Consider the following 15,133-nt stretch of genomic DNA (forward strand, 5'->3'; position numbering starts at 1 on the left):
TGCTGCGGTTTACGCGACATGACGTTGACTATCTCAAATTTACGCGCGTTAATATCGCTGGCTGTTGACAGTAACGATCCCGCGGTCCCAGACGTCGATACGGCCGACTCTTAATTCGAACCAATGAACACATATCGGCGATTTCGCCGATCGGAGATTAATATCGTCGAGCCTGTCTCTAATTCGTGATTCCAACCGTACGAGTTCAGCTCGAGAGTTGCGAGCGTGTGCGAGCGTGCGGACGCGACCAAACGAAACGTTGTCGTTTCTCGTACATGACGTACCACGAGCACACCAATCGGGACAGTTGAAATAGGAATGCCGCACGATGGAGTTCGATAAGGCGATACGAGGTACCGTAGGGGTAGTAACGACTGGTAAAACGTAATCGATATCACGGTTGGTAAATTCTAAAGCGGCCGAGCGGAAACTGCTTACAGCTTATCAGTTCGACGATTAGCGATAATGGGACCGCGTTCGAGCTGGCGAGATATTGTACAGGATCGGGGGCGCGATGCTCCGTCAGCCGTGTTCGCCGTGCGAATACTTAATTAAATTTCGGGAGATAATTAACCGTTACTATCCTGGCGAGTGTATACACCGATTGTCGCGGGGACTCGCACTCGCCGAGCCGATTAAACGGAGGAGGTCTGCGCGAGAGCGTGCAGGGGATGAAGACGAGCGGTCGCGCCATTGTGAACGAGAACGGAGGGAGCGTTGGTCTCGTTCGATCGATGGAAATCGAAAATGCAGTTCTGTTTCAAATCCGTAAAATATACGGTTTCATATGCTTTGAGTATAATTCTTCGTGCGTTCGATCGTTCGCGGAAATCTGTTCGTGGAAACGTATAAAAGTTAATCGAAAACGGATGAAACCGATAATCAGGCGAATAGATTTCTGAATCTCGTCGAACGATAGGGTGGACAGACTTTGCGCGACACACGGATACGATAAAAGAGGACGTTTCGTTATTAATTTCGATAAAAGCGGGTCCCGTCGGAGGTTATTAATTTAGGAGATCTGGAAACGAGGAGAGTCCAGTGTCACGTTTCCGATTACGGTAATAACGTTCCGATTCTAGTGGAAACCGCCGGGGTGTTAAAGTATTGAACGATCGTGACGCGACCCACGTTCGAGTAGTCGGTAATAGATTTCGATTTAACAATTCGCATTTCCCCCTATAACGAGGACGATACGCGTACCGTGTGACGTTGTTACGTTTTAATGGGGAGCGTCAACCACTTCTGATTTTACGATGAATATCTGTTTCTCGCGAATTCCCGTGCAAAATACGATATAATATAACGTACGCGGTGATTATGCGAACATTTTCTATTTCCAAGCTCATCTCGAAATCCCATATTTTTGAAATAATTTCCAAATTCTCTGTTTGATATTATTTCACGAGGGATTGCATAAAAATCGAAGGTTGTAAATAATAACCGCGAAACGAAATAAAAGCCCCCTCTAAATTAGCTCGGATCGCACCATTGAATAGAAAGTCGATTCAATCGTCGCGGATCCATTAACGTTCGCGTTAATTGGAATTATAAATCTCTTAATTGGCCGCGTAATTAGCGGTTTCGCAAATACGGCGTCCATTTGGACTGCGTTAACAGTTTTTAATACGCCATAAAAATTTTATCGGCTGATAAAATACAAAAATAGGAATATTCCTCTCGCGTTCGATGAACTTTTCGTTAAGCGGCGAAAATAAAGTTATCGTTCAATTAAATGGACAATTTTATGTCTCTCATGTCTGTACGTGGAAATATTCCCGCCAGTATCGATCCGTATCAACGATCCGGCTCGATGAAACTGCGTGCACCTGCTTCTCGCGTTACACGAATTGTGTACTTAATTAAGCATTACGGTTAACCAGGGATTATCGTCACGAGACCGGAATAGATCCAAGAGCTCGTGAATGTTTCACAATCGAGCGTTCCAGATCGTCGTTAAATTATAAACTCTCCGCGGAACGGATGAAACGGAATACATCAGCAGAAAGCAATTTATCAGCATCGGTACGGGCGAAATGGATCATTTGCGTGTAACGGTGGTAAACGAAGGTAAGCAGTAGAGGTCAACGATCGGTATGCCATCCTATAAAATAGCTGGATAATCATTATCAGCTCTGTACATTATTCGCCAAAGAGAAATTAATGTCGGCTCGAAAGTCTGTTTGCTAGACTGTTGCAAACACGCGGCTGAAAAGCCGTACGAAGCGTTAGAGCAAACATTCTCTTCGACGGTGATACCCCTCGCGTTGAATTTTCAACGGTTCGACGATCGCTTTTGGCTGACGCGCGGTGCTACCGTGGAATCCCATTCTTCCACTTCCGGACGGACGCGATCAGATGGCCACGTGTAAAAAAAAGTATCAACAGGTGCAACGTACAGTGTTAAACTGCTCCTCGAGGACACTCGAGCGTCCCTGATCAAGCGCCGGGGACGCGTTGCAATGGAACAACTTGTCGGGGTGGCCGGTGTTCGAGTGGATCAGGCTTTTCCTTTTCTACTTCCGTGCGCCTCGTAACGCTTTTCAGCCCGGCATAGATGACGGCTCGAAAACCTTAACGACACCAATTTGTCGGCTTTCCAAATTGACAGCGGGTACCATCGACGAGGAGTGAATGGTTGCAATTTGTTTCTTCCACTAGTTGCTGGTCACTTTCGGAATTACTCGGTATTTCGAGGACTAAGCAAACTGTGCAGCAGCTAGTTTCGACTATCGTGTAGATTAATGAAACTAATATAATTTATCAAATTAAAACGTGTCAATAAATGTTCAGTCCTTCTTAAATAATTATTTAATCACTTAGTAACCTGGTCACCAAAGAATTTCGAAAATTCCTGGACATCGTTTTCTAAGAAATAGTAAAGTAAGAATATCTCCAATCGCATCGTGTTCTCTCGATACAAAGTCCATAAATAATAGAATTCTCAAGTCTGAGATATGCAAGTAATATTCACTTCTACAAGCGTAGCAAGTAGTTCCTCCAGCTCTTGTTACAAAGTTTACCAGCACCTCCAGTTTGCACCCGTGATCCCGAAAACGGTCTTCGCCGCTATGGGCAGAATCTAATAAGTTGTCTTTAACGTATCACCCGGCCGTTATATCACAGGCATCCCTTTATTAATACTCGTATATTAAAAGTCGCGTAAAACTTGCCCGGAGCTGACTGCCGTGGCGTCTGTAGTCGAATTACGTGTCACGCGTACGTACAAGTGGCGGTAAATATAATTTATAGCGACGTTAATTATATTTTAATAGCACTTTGCAGCGTCGCGCGACAATATCACCCCTGTTCGACCACCGAGATCCGCGAGCCTCGTCTCCCGTACGCCAGCCATCTGTTGACACGCTTTTTCATCGGATGAAACATCGAATATTCAACGGGCTCTCCTCCCTTGCGCTCTGCGTCTATTTTCCGGAGTCGCGGAAAAATCCGCCAACATCGCTGTCCGCCGTTTCCACTCTTTCCCACTTTTTCCACAGTCCCTCTGCTCCCCGTTTTTAAAGCTATCGCGCACCGTCCATCGCGCGTGAAAATATTTCAACGCGAGCATTAATTAGCGGAATTTTGGTAAACAATTATACAGCTTTTAAGAATTACGCGTTCCACCACGCAGTTGTTTCTACCTCTCTGCTAATAGTTATACAAAAGTATATCTATGCATGATTATATCTACTTTAATATTTACGCAATAATTATTTATTTAGATAGTAGGATGCACTAAATATCCTATCATTTTAATGTGACGATAGAATATAGTTTAAGCATTAGCCAATACTTTCTGCAATCGTTGCATCTGCCGTTGGTGATGCCGTTTGAGAGTGAAACGGACGAGAGCTCCTGTATTTTTCGCAGGATCTCGCTCTGGGATTTTTCCGTCAACGCTTGCGCACGGTTGTTTCGCTACGAGCGGAAACGAAATTAACGTAACTTCGTTCCCTTAATCGGGCCGTTTACACGACCGCCGACGAATGCGTGGCCGCCATGATTTGGTACGCGGGCATCGTGCGATGGGCGACCAGGTGGGTGCGCAAAAATTCCCGTCGCCCATCGCGGTCGAATTCGCGCGCGAGCACGATGGTTAGCGCGGTGGCGTGGAATTTTTTTGTTTGCCAGACGAAAAGCGTGGGAACAGAGGGAATTCGAAACAATCGGGGAACCGGCGGAACGTTTAACCGTGTTGGCAAAATTGCATCGCTCGATTCGTGTAATTTAACCGCGTTTCGATCACGTCCAAAGTATGGAGAAACATATTGGTAAGTTGCCCCTTTAACTTGCTGAACTTCTCTTTTAAAAATTGGTGGAGAATTACATGCGAGCGTAGGTCCGTTAGGACCTAACTAATGCTATAATGCACACGGAGATCGTACAGTAAGCTTATGGTAAACGCGACGAACACGTATGCTTGTGATCCTTGGAATTGTGCGTACATTATCGATCATAGGAGTGTTCGTATTTAAGCAAATGGACATTTTGCACCCTAAGTGTACCTACATGTACATCAATACATTGCTCCAGTGCCGTTGAGGATCGAGTACAAAGGGTTACATTGCATTTCACCCTTGGCTGAGATGATTAACGTTATTGGAAAATCACGAAGCTGTACGTGACGACCAGTCGAAACAAGGGAACTTAGGTACGATCAGAGCAACCCGAAAATTGGTGTAGAAAGAGCGTGGAATGGTAGGAGCACTGGTTCTACTGGACGATTCCGGTTTAGCTGGATGGAGATTGCCAGCACGAAATTGCACAGGGAAAAAGGTGTAATCCCGTGGGATAAATAGACGGCGCTATTGCTGACCTTTCAGGGTACCGTGCGACGTTTCGAGATAAATCGACTGAAAATCGACGAGCATTGCGAAACGTTCGATATCTTTTAGGAAAATTCGCAGCACAGGTATTGAAAGCACGACAGCAGAGAGAGAGAGAGGGCTCGTCCATTATTTCGCCATTCTAACACAGTTTTTCTCTCCGCAACCGTTCTCCTTTACGATATTTCTCCGACGAAGATCGATGCCCTCCGCTGTTCTTTCTTCTAAACGACGGAAAGGACGCGTCACTTCTGATAGAGTATTACAGAAGTCCATCTCGGTGGAACTTCCTTAATGACGTCAATGGAGAACAGTAATCCCTGGCAATACTCGAATCGAACGATATTACGCGATCCATCATATAAATTGTCATATCAGATCGAAGGTTTGCAGGGCATGCGGTATTTACTTGGTTGAAGCATGCAACAGTCCCGTCGGATGTACGTATAATGAAAAAGCAGGGAACGGAGTCGGGAGAAATCTCCTCCGGAAATCGATCGTTCGATTCCCCTCGAAACTAAATTCTCGACGCGACCTCACCCACTCGATTTGCAAAGTCCCTGGTAGCTCGTGTAATCAGAGAGCGTTCAATTCAAACGAGCAAATTGAACGAGTTCCACGTCCGCTCAGGACCGCACAAAGATCGACACGAATTTCTTAAACGTCGCGCGCCGAGGTTCGCGATCATGATCGAATTTGCTTCGCGCCACCGAGAAACCGCAGATGAAACGCGCTGCTGACACAAAGGTCGTTCCTCTCCGAAAGACTTCGATATTCCAATTTTATAAACTCATTCGCATATACTTCCAAGTCGTTATCAAGATTACTTTCACGCTGTTAACAAGCTTAATTGTTGCAGTACGTGTAAACGACGAACGCGAGCCTCGAAACAATTACTGAAACTATCCGCGAACACGACTCGCGGGTTGAATATTCAGGCATATCGTTTATTGCTCGTAAAATATTCGCTACTTCCCGTACACGACATTAGGGGATGAAATTTTGCGGCGGGTGCCAGACAGGACGAGGCGGCTGCTGACAGTTATGGGCTCCCGTCCGTAAATCGTTTGCATAGGACAACAATATTGGTATGCAAAGGGCAACACCGGTGGACGTAGAGTGGCATCGCAAACCGAGGGGTGCTGGGGATGCTGGCGATGCTGGCGGCGGATACGGGACGGCCCGCGACACCGGAACCCCCCGTGCCGGGTCAACTATGGGGGCTCGCGTTGCCCGTGTGTCGTAAATTATACCAGCCGTGTGTGTTTACGGCGACGTGTGCGTGTACACACGGTGGAACGTGCGAAGGGACGCGTATGCCCGACGCAACCCATTGTGTTGAGTGTAAAGAAAGAGATGCTAACGGGGGATGCACCCCTAAACGTGGAGGGAATAGAATCGCTATGTTGTCTATCTCGCATCGCTTAACATATTTCCTATTACACTTTTCAGTTAACTTGATAGTCCAAGACGCGCACTCATTGATTTCGAACGAGCTGTTCAGAATTTCGAACAAAACTCTACGTCCCCCCTGCGAAGATGGAGAACATTTCTAAATCGAAAAGCGTAATGGCAAATACGATGAAAAGGAATGTATTCACGGTCTCGTTCGTGAATGTTTCAAGAGTTTAATGAAATAAGCGCGAAATAAACAGTTGAACGGGAATCTACATAAAAGAGCGATCGATCGCGGAACGCAGCGCTCGGTGCAATCGCGCGAGCAGAAGCCGCGTGATTCCAGAAACGACGCCATTACCGTTAAGGCCGGGATTTTCTTCGCGCCGGAGTCGTTTCTCTTGATACGGCGCGGACGGCGGAAGAGTAAGAAATTATGGAAATAGAAGGAGAGAAACGGGACGAAGAAGAGGATCAACGTGGAAGGAACGGGTGCAAAGAGAGATAGAGAGAGAGAGAGAGAGAGGGGTGAGAACAGGTGAGAATGCGGGCGGCGAAACAAAGCTTCGGAGACAGATAGCGGAGAAAGAACGAGGAGGGAAGAGCGCGGCAGTGTTTGGAGCGCGAAGGCGCGAGCGAGAATAAAACAAACGGTCACAGAGAATGGAGAGAATTATCTGCGACTTGTGACACCCTTCCGGGACGCCATTAGTACGCAGTAATGTACGAGCAATAGTGCACTCGGTTGGTTCCGCGCGAATGCATGCCGGGCTGCATAAAGGAAACGGGACGTGTAAAACCGTTGTGCGCGCGTCAAGTCTTTGAAATGTAAAAAAATGTAATTCCTGCAAGACGCGGGGTATTGTGCGCGCGGCTGCGCGCCGCTCGAGAGATTTCCCGCAGCAAGTTCCCTGACACGCTCCGCTTAAATGGAGAGATCCTCCAACGGAGTAACAAGATTCCCCAGATTTCTCTTTGAATAGGATTCATACTTCTTCTAGCCTCGTACAAATTTACTGGAGAAAGTCTAGCGGAAAAGTTATTCTACAAAATTGGATTTCGTCCAAAATACTTTTTATCCTTTAATAACGATTTGTATCTATTTAGTCGCGACCAAATCTCTTCAAATTCTTAGAGGGAGCTCGCCAATTCCGGCAAACATCCAAACGAATGCAAAGATTCAGTAGTATAAGACAGTCCAGAGTCGGACGTGGCGCTACCGCGCTATCCTGATCGCTTCCACTTGCCGCTCTCTTATCCACTGGCTATCCTCTCGCTATCTTCGTATCTTCCCGGATATCGCACGACTGCCTGGCGAACCTGACTTCTTCGAAGAACGACGCGGTTCGAACTCGCCCAGGAAACTGCTGCTCCGCAAAAATTTCGAACGAAACGCGATAAAAATCGCGGCTGGCGATCTGAATCCCAGAGCGCGATCCCTGCCACGTAGGCAAATACGTGTAAACGAGCCTCCCCTCGTTCTCTAACGATTCCCACCGTCGAAGGTGAACCGTCGAATCCCACGTACACACGTAGCAGATTCGAAACGAAGAACAGAGAAAGGTGCAATGGAATCCATTAGTTGCCAATTGGCGAGGATCCTTTGCTATCGGTTTTGAAAATATCTGCAATATTCCGTGCACGTTTCACGACGTGTAAAACAGATATTAACGGCTGTATGGAAATATTGGCCGTTTCAATGCAGCGATAACGCGTAACGTAGCATTTATTTGACAATTTGTAGATGCTCACTATTGATACAACGTTATTGTTCCTGCTCAAACAACGATGCGCATATGCATGAGTGTTTCTTTCTTCTTTTTTTTTTTTTTTTTTACATACGTTTTCAATAACATAAAAGGTCGCAATTTTACAGAACGGTAAACCGTTGTCAACGAATCTGCGATTGCATTGTACGGGATGTGCAACTAATGGTATTGCATCGAATTGCATTACAAAGTAAATAGAGGCGGGCGAACGGTTTTTCGAAATTTGTATAAAACATCGGATGATATTAGCTAGCGATATTACTCGAGCGTTTCGAGCGTCCGATATTTACCGATCGGTTCGGTTTTCATTGACGTTCCCTTTTGTTCTTCCATCTATGTCTCTTTGCCTATCACTGCGCGGTGTACAACGATTTATGCGTTAATAATTTTACAAAAACAAAGCAGATATGGGAAATTGGATTTGATATTTTCGCGAGTTCATTCTTCGCTGTGCACACACATTTGCCGTCCGTTTTATCCGTAAAACGTTAATTTGATTTGCGAAACAAGAAACGATCGGACACACAAAAGAATTGAATTCCATCGCAACGTAGTTTCCGCGGTGTAGATCCATTGTTCGCTGTGTCCGCAATCGTGCAATTTGTTCTCGCGGTCGCGAGTTCAATGGATGTAAGTAAAAATTACGTCGCGGACAAACGAAACTGCGGATAAAGCAGGGAAATTATATAAATTACCAGTCGAATCGTTGGGGCACGATACGCGACCGGAGAATCGCTTGAATTTTTCATGAGAATGTTATTGCAACGCCGTGCATTCTTGTATTTATTATTGCTCATCAATTTCCCTTTATTATAATTAAAACCTTTCGTATCGACGCATAACGCAACTGTTTATTTAGTCCGCAGAATTGTATATAGTATCGCGAATGTACGCGTAACAAAATGTACTGAAATTAACCGCTCCATCTCAACTCCAAATAACGCTACAAAAAAAGAACGCGAAAGTCCTCTCATAAAATAGGTGCTAAATCGAATTCAAAATCCCCATTGATGAACGCCTTCCCAATCTGAACCCAATCTCCAAATCCTCTCGCGAGACAGAAAGAAAAGCGTGGAATAGAAAGCATCGCTTACCTCTAACCTCGTTCCTACCTTCGATTTCCGCAAGCGTCCCAAGGACCGCGCAACCCCTTACTTTATTAACTCTTCGCCTAATCCGATGGAATTTCCGAGTCTCTTATGCGCGAGGAAAATATTCTCCGATGCCAGGCAGGATCGAGAAACGGAAGAGTAGACGCGTAAAGAGGATTGTCTGTTCCCCAGCTATTTTCTGCCGCGCGCGTTTTCCCTCGAACGCTCGACACCTTCGCAGGGGAGGTACGCGTGTCAGCCGTTACAAAAAGGGTTGAAGCAAATATTTACACGTCCGTGACTCGGGACGTCCAATTATCGCATCCGTGGGTGCGTTTTATCTCGCGTGGCGGTAACTTTTCAACGATATGCAAAGCGGCTCTATTAATTTTCCACCCCCAGCGGACATTGCGAGGAACACGGGGGGTGGCGGCTGTATACATCCTTGAAATTTGCACTCCGATTCCTTGGCATCAGCCAGCGAACGTTCCAATCCCCCGCATTATGGAATGTACGGCGATTAATTTTTAACGACGAATTATACGCGGTAGCTGCTAAAACTGTGGTCGTGATCCCTAGAAATTGATGCCTCGTTGTTGGCGTAAGTAGCTCAGGTTGTTGATTAAATTATCCCGTGATGAATGGAATGAATTTCGCAGAAAACCGCGGTTACGCTGAAAAAATTCATTGCAAACTGCCCAGGGTTGTTTCAAATGTTTTAAGGGTAAGCATTCCACGAGACAATCTTCGCCTACCTTGTTCCGCGTAAGTAATCACGGTTCCAATAATTATTAAGATCGAAAACGAGCAGCTAAACATTCTTGGCGCGTTTCAACCCCTAGAAGAGTCCTGCGAACCATGTCGAGTTCACCAACTGACGAATTTCGCGGGGGGAACCGAACGCTTTTCGAACCGTCGAACAAACCCAGCACACTGGGGTGTGTACAGTAAAAAGAGGGAGGAAGAAGGCGAGAGAAAGGCGCGAAACTCGAAACGCTGGTCGTGGGGGATCGCGAATACCCAGCTAAATGTCGTCCCCGGCGTTTCGCTAATTACCAGCTCGACACACGAACCAGCTACTTCTAATTACCTGGTCCCCGCTTAATGGGAGACCCTTAACAGGGGACAAAAGATTTGGCCTGTGAATTTCGCAGACTATACACGATCCCCGCGGAGCGCGGAGCCGTGTAAATGCCTCCGTGTTATCGCGTTACCCTTCTTTCCGCATATTTTGCGTCCGATTCAACCTTTCAAGTCCCTGTACGGTTACTTATTTTATAAATCACCCCGACGAAGGGTGAAATAGATCTTTCACGCTTTACGTCACGATTTGTCCCTAAATTATGTACGACACGAAACTGTACGAGCTAAAGAGATCGTACAAGTGACTTGTATCCTTATTTCCAGAGTTATAATGAAAAACTGTGTTTTTTTAAATAAGAAATTTTGCAAGGATCTCGTTAACACGACACTGCCAACCACTGGAGTGTATTCAGTTGACGACACCCTACGTCTAATTTGTAGCAACCAAATTGAATCTCTTCGTCGATCGTTTCGAAAAATGTCTCAATCGTAGAAGCACTCGAGGTTCACTTGAGAACCGTATCGCGTGTAGAAGCAAGAAAATTAACTGGAATTTGTTAATCGGGAATTGATGAGAACAGTAGAATGACAGCTACAAATTATTCGACCGACTGAAGACACGTTTTTCTACTTTACAGATGACGTTGCAGGTTTCCTGGGTGCGGCACAGAGACGTTCATCTGCTGACCCTCGGCCGTTACACGTACACGAACGACCAGCGGTTCAGGCCGATCCACAATGTACAGACGGACGATTGGACGCTCGAGATCAAGTATCCGCAGCTTCGAGACAGCGGTTACTACGAGTGCCAGGTGTCAACGTCGCCTCACATGAGTCACATCGTGCATCTCGACGTGATCGGTGAGTTTCTCCCCTTGTTTTCCTCTTAAACGTCAAAAAAATTACAATTCGAGATTCGATTCGATAAGAATCCAAGAACGAACGTCTTCTTGATATACTGGAAACCATACTAGTGCCACGAGCACCCACGCGTCCCCGTGGGTGCCACGCGCAACTAGGTCGCGCGACCCAGGCTGGCAGTGGTTTGAAAGCGTATCGTCGCGGGACGATTCATTGTCGTACGATTTTAATTAAGCGTTAGCACGTGGGGAACAGAGGGCTAATTAGAACGCTCTACGCAACAATTAGTTAATTCTAATCTGAAACTGGCCCAGTTCCGCGGCCGCTGCGCGGAATTTAAGGGAAGCTTAAATCCTGGCGCGATGCCAATTGAACACCTGGGGATCGGTTGATACCGATTCCAGAGGGTAAGCCACGGCGTCGAACAAGCGTTTGATTACGCGAGATTACCTACCCCCAACTTGGCCGCCCACCGACGAGCTAAGCTCTGTTTTCTATTCCTCGCGAAACTGATACCGGCACACACGGGTAATCGTTGCCTCCCGCTATCGTCTTCATCGGTGTTTGTGCTGGGGAGCGTAATCGTTCGCTGATATAGAACCAGGAATTCCTGGGCACGTGCAACTATTCGCTCGGTGGAAATTTATGCGCGTATTATACGGGCAACACGTTTTACGTTTCAATTGCGACGGCGCGATTAGTTGCCTCGAGTGGGATCGCGGCAAGTAGCGCAGCTCCGTCATAAGTCAGACAACCTACTTAAAGCGACGTTATTTATGTTTCTTGCTCTGAATTTTTTTTTATACGAATACAATTCGTAATTCGTACCGTTGTGATTTACTACGAGCCTGCGGAAACAGCTTACTTGCGAATGTTAAATTCACGCCAAACCACGCATTGTACGATATCTCAATTTCACCCCTCTCTATCGGCGAACCACGTGAAACCTAAACGATCACCTTCTTCCACAATCTATAATCTGAACTCCGCAATCCGCAGGAGATAGTGTTGGAGCCTATCAATCACCTCGCGTGGCAGATATCGCTATCTTGCAAACATGTGCTCGACTTACCTTATCTAAAGGAGGAATCGCTGACAATTATAAGCTTCTAAGTTATGATTTCGATTCTTTACCCTAAAATGTTCCCTTCGATTAACGTTCCAATAAATGAACGTTTGTATTTAATACTTCCTGAAATATATTAAGAACGCGTGAACCACTCGAAAGAACGAAAGACGGTGTCTAGGAGTCGATAAGAAGCTGCGCGAGGAAAGATAGCGCGAGGACGATGAAACGTCGCGCTAATGAAAAATAATGTCGCGGCCCTTATTAGTATTTTCATTAACCTTTATTAGCCGTCGCCAAGGGTGCCAGGCGGTGTCGCGTTCTCCGGTTACGTGACCCTATTAACACGCTGGAAATATGAACAAAGGAATTATCTCGGAATAATGTTTACCCTGTAAAATTATCGCCTGTTGGCTGCCAGAAAATTACGAGAGAATTTAGACGCGGTGTTAACTATCGCCTAGAAGAGCGCATTGCGCAATCTCACGCTTTTATCGCACCAGCGCTTGGAATTTCTGCCTTTGAAGAATATTCGAAATCGGTAATTGACGACTCCAGTTCGAAGCTATTCGTTAGCGCGCGTTTGACCGCGAACTGCGGTATAATTCGCAGAGAAATCTGTAAATTGATTGCAAGCGCGGTGGACGAAGGTGGGAGTAAATGTTACCCGGCGCTATCTTCTACTAGATGGATTCCAAACTTTCGGCAGCGAAGCCAGTCCGCAAATATTGCCACTTCCTCGCCAGACCCGATGCTTATCCAGGAAACCGGGCTCCCGTTTGCACACCATTATTGCTGCGCTGAACATCTTTGCGGTATCTTCGGTGGCTCAAAACTGCGCCATCCGCTTCCGGTAGAACTTGGTAGAGACAGTCTCGAGGTAGCTTCGGAAACGAGTTTACGATTTCCGTTTTCGGTTTAACATCCCTGTCTTGAGTGGTTTCTCGAGTTTTATTCGACAGGACGTTTCTCGTGGAAAGCAATTGCTCTTTGATTTACGAATATTTTATTGCGCATTCATTTCTTAGTTTATCTCTTCGTCCACTGTGTACTTTGTAATTTCCATCATTCAAGAATGATGTCATCGTTTCACCAGCTATCGCATCTCGGTCGTTTGAAATCGACGAGCCAAAGATCCTAATTATCTTCTCAAATTTAACAAGCATTCGTAACCATAAGTACCTTCTCTGACTGTTATGAAGATAATTTCGATTTGCACTCGATAATTTCTTGTTTCGCCCGTTCCTTGAAATTATTTCCATGCCCGTTATCTCGGATACACCGCACTACACCCCTTCTAATTGTTTCCTTTGTCATTTTAATTCCCTCCTTCGCTCGCCACCCTTTATCGGCTCCGCCCGACGATACCCCGGACGTTTCGATTTTCTTCTAACCAGTTTCTTTTATCAAAGGCAGCGAGAAATGGACCGTTCCCGGTAGATTCGCCCGCGCAATTACGAGCCATTTAATATCGTAATCGTTTCATCTTGGAGAGGTATGAAGAGGAACGAGAGAAACAAGAGCATCGATGCCTGTAGTCGTTACAAAAATTCGAACTTTGTGGAATATGCAATTATCGCCGCAATTATTTGCACTCCCGAGTTAAGAGAGATGTATTTGAGAAATAAAGGAAAGGAAACGAGGCGGTGAAACTCGTACGAACTTTGAACACAGAAAAATCATAGCCGACCGAGTAACTACCCCCTTTAACTCGGCATTGCTAACCTTTATTAACGCGTTAAGCTCGAATTCACCTGGAGCAGACGTTCGCGTGCGTGCTGGTGTCGGCTCGTATTTCATCCCCTGCACCCTGAAACGTGCCTATAAACGTTCACCGCTCCGCAACCCCTCCCGCGGCGCCTGCAAATTTGCAATATCCCGTGCCTTCCGGTTCGTCCCACTCTTCCCGACCGACTTCTCCTCTGTCACTCCATCTCCGACTTTACGACCTCGTAAAAGCTCATAACGACATCGACTCTACCTGTTCGCCAGCCATCCTGGCAACCGGAGAACATCGCGTGTCTGCCGCTCGATCGAGTTGTTAATTGACGGGGAATAATCGTTACGGGCTCTGTTATCGACGTGTTCGGTCGTTCTCAACTTCGAATTAACGACTAGTGTTTCGTCTGTGAGAACTGCCGCATAATTGACGCTGGGATGTACAAGTAAAAATCCTCTGGAACACGAGTTCTCGCCAAATGCAGTCAAAGTATGCAATCCACCAAAAGGATTTAAATCTCTGATATAAAATTTCATTTTCACGGCACTTTCGCGGAGCTAGCAATCTCCGCGAACAAAGACGCTGAGACGCTGGCGCACGACTTTCACGTGCGTCGTGGCAAAGTTGGCAAATTGACGGCTCTAATAGAGGATCATGCATTTAACGGCGAACAAACGGAGAACGCGGCGATGAAAGGTTACGCCGACGTCGCTGAATCGTTATCGAATTTCTGGCGTGCAACGTCGCCGGGGTTTCGATTTCGGGGCCACGTCGCGTAAATGAATTATGCGAGGCTCGATCCGACAGCGATCCCCGTCGCATCGCGAGCAGCCATCCCTTTTGTGTCGCGATCCCACCCCACCGGGTAATTATCAAGCGGTGTAACCTATCAACGGCCGCTCCGATTCGAGAATTCTAAAGTACAGGCGCCGAGGCGCGTTCAACGGAGTTCGCCATGAATCGTTAAAGACGCCTCCGGATTCTGTTTATGCGCCCCGGCGCACTCGCTAGGATCTCGGGCAAAGGGACAGCGCGCAATCGCGACGCTCGTCCCCGTTAAAGGCACAATGGAACCCCGTGCCGCGTTTCGAAGGACATCGAAGATTAATGAAACGCCTTAATGCACCCGCAAACTACGCTCGGAGGCACGCCGTAACTCGGTTACCTAGCGATTGTTCCAGCGTAATTTCGACAAATTCTGGCCCCCTCGGAATGGGTTTGAAAATTTATTCGCCGGACGTCGAGAGGAGAACGGGACGCGCGTGTACAGCCTCGCGACTCTGGGGTTCAGTCGAAACGAGACATCGGAGAATTGGCTC

The 15,133-nt window shown here is 46.6% G+C and overlaps 1 protein-coding gene and 1 long non-coding RNA gene across 5 annotated transcripts in view; one reads left to right on the forward strand and one right to left on the reverse strand.

The window, feature by feature from the left end:
• The window catches only part of LOC143422285 (neurotrimin), a 264,124-nt gene that overhangs the window by 188,760 nt on the left and 60,231 nt on the right, over positions 1–15,133 (forward strand). For 2 of the 4 annotated variants that reach the window (XM_076892835.1, XM_076892836.1), the window contains exon 4: positions 10,806–11,028. In XM_076892835.1, coding sequence (XP_076748950.1) covers positions 10,806–11,028 — 223 coding nt within the window. The remainder of the gene's footprint in view (positions 1–10,805; positions 11,029–15,133) is intronic. The other 2 variants (XM_076892837.1, XM_076892838.1) reach the window with 1 other exon arrangement.
• LOC143422297 (uncharacterized) overlaps positions 1–15,133 on the reverse strand; it is a 346,242-nt gene that overhangs the window by 53,050 nt on the left and 278,059 nt on the right. The gene's annotated exons all lie outside the window — the stretch shown is intronic.

Source organism: Xylocopa sonorina, chromosome 3, assembly GCF_050948175.1.
Source record: "Xylocopa sonorina isolate GNS202 chromosome 3, iyXylSono1_principal, whole genome shotgun sequence".
Lineage (NCBI taxonomy): Eukaryota > Metazoa > Arthropoda > Insecta > Hymenoptera > Apidae > Xylocopa > Xylocopa sonorina.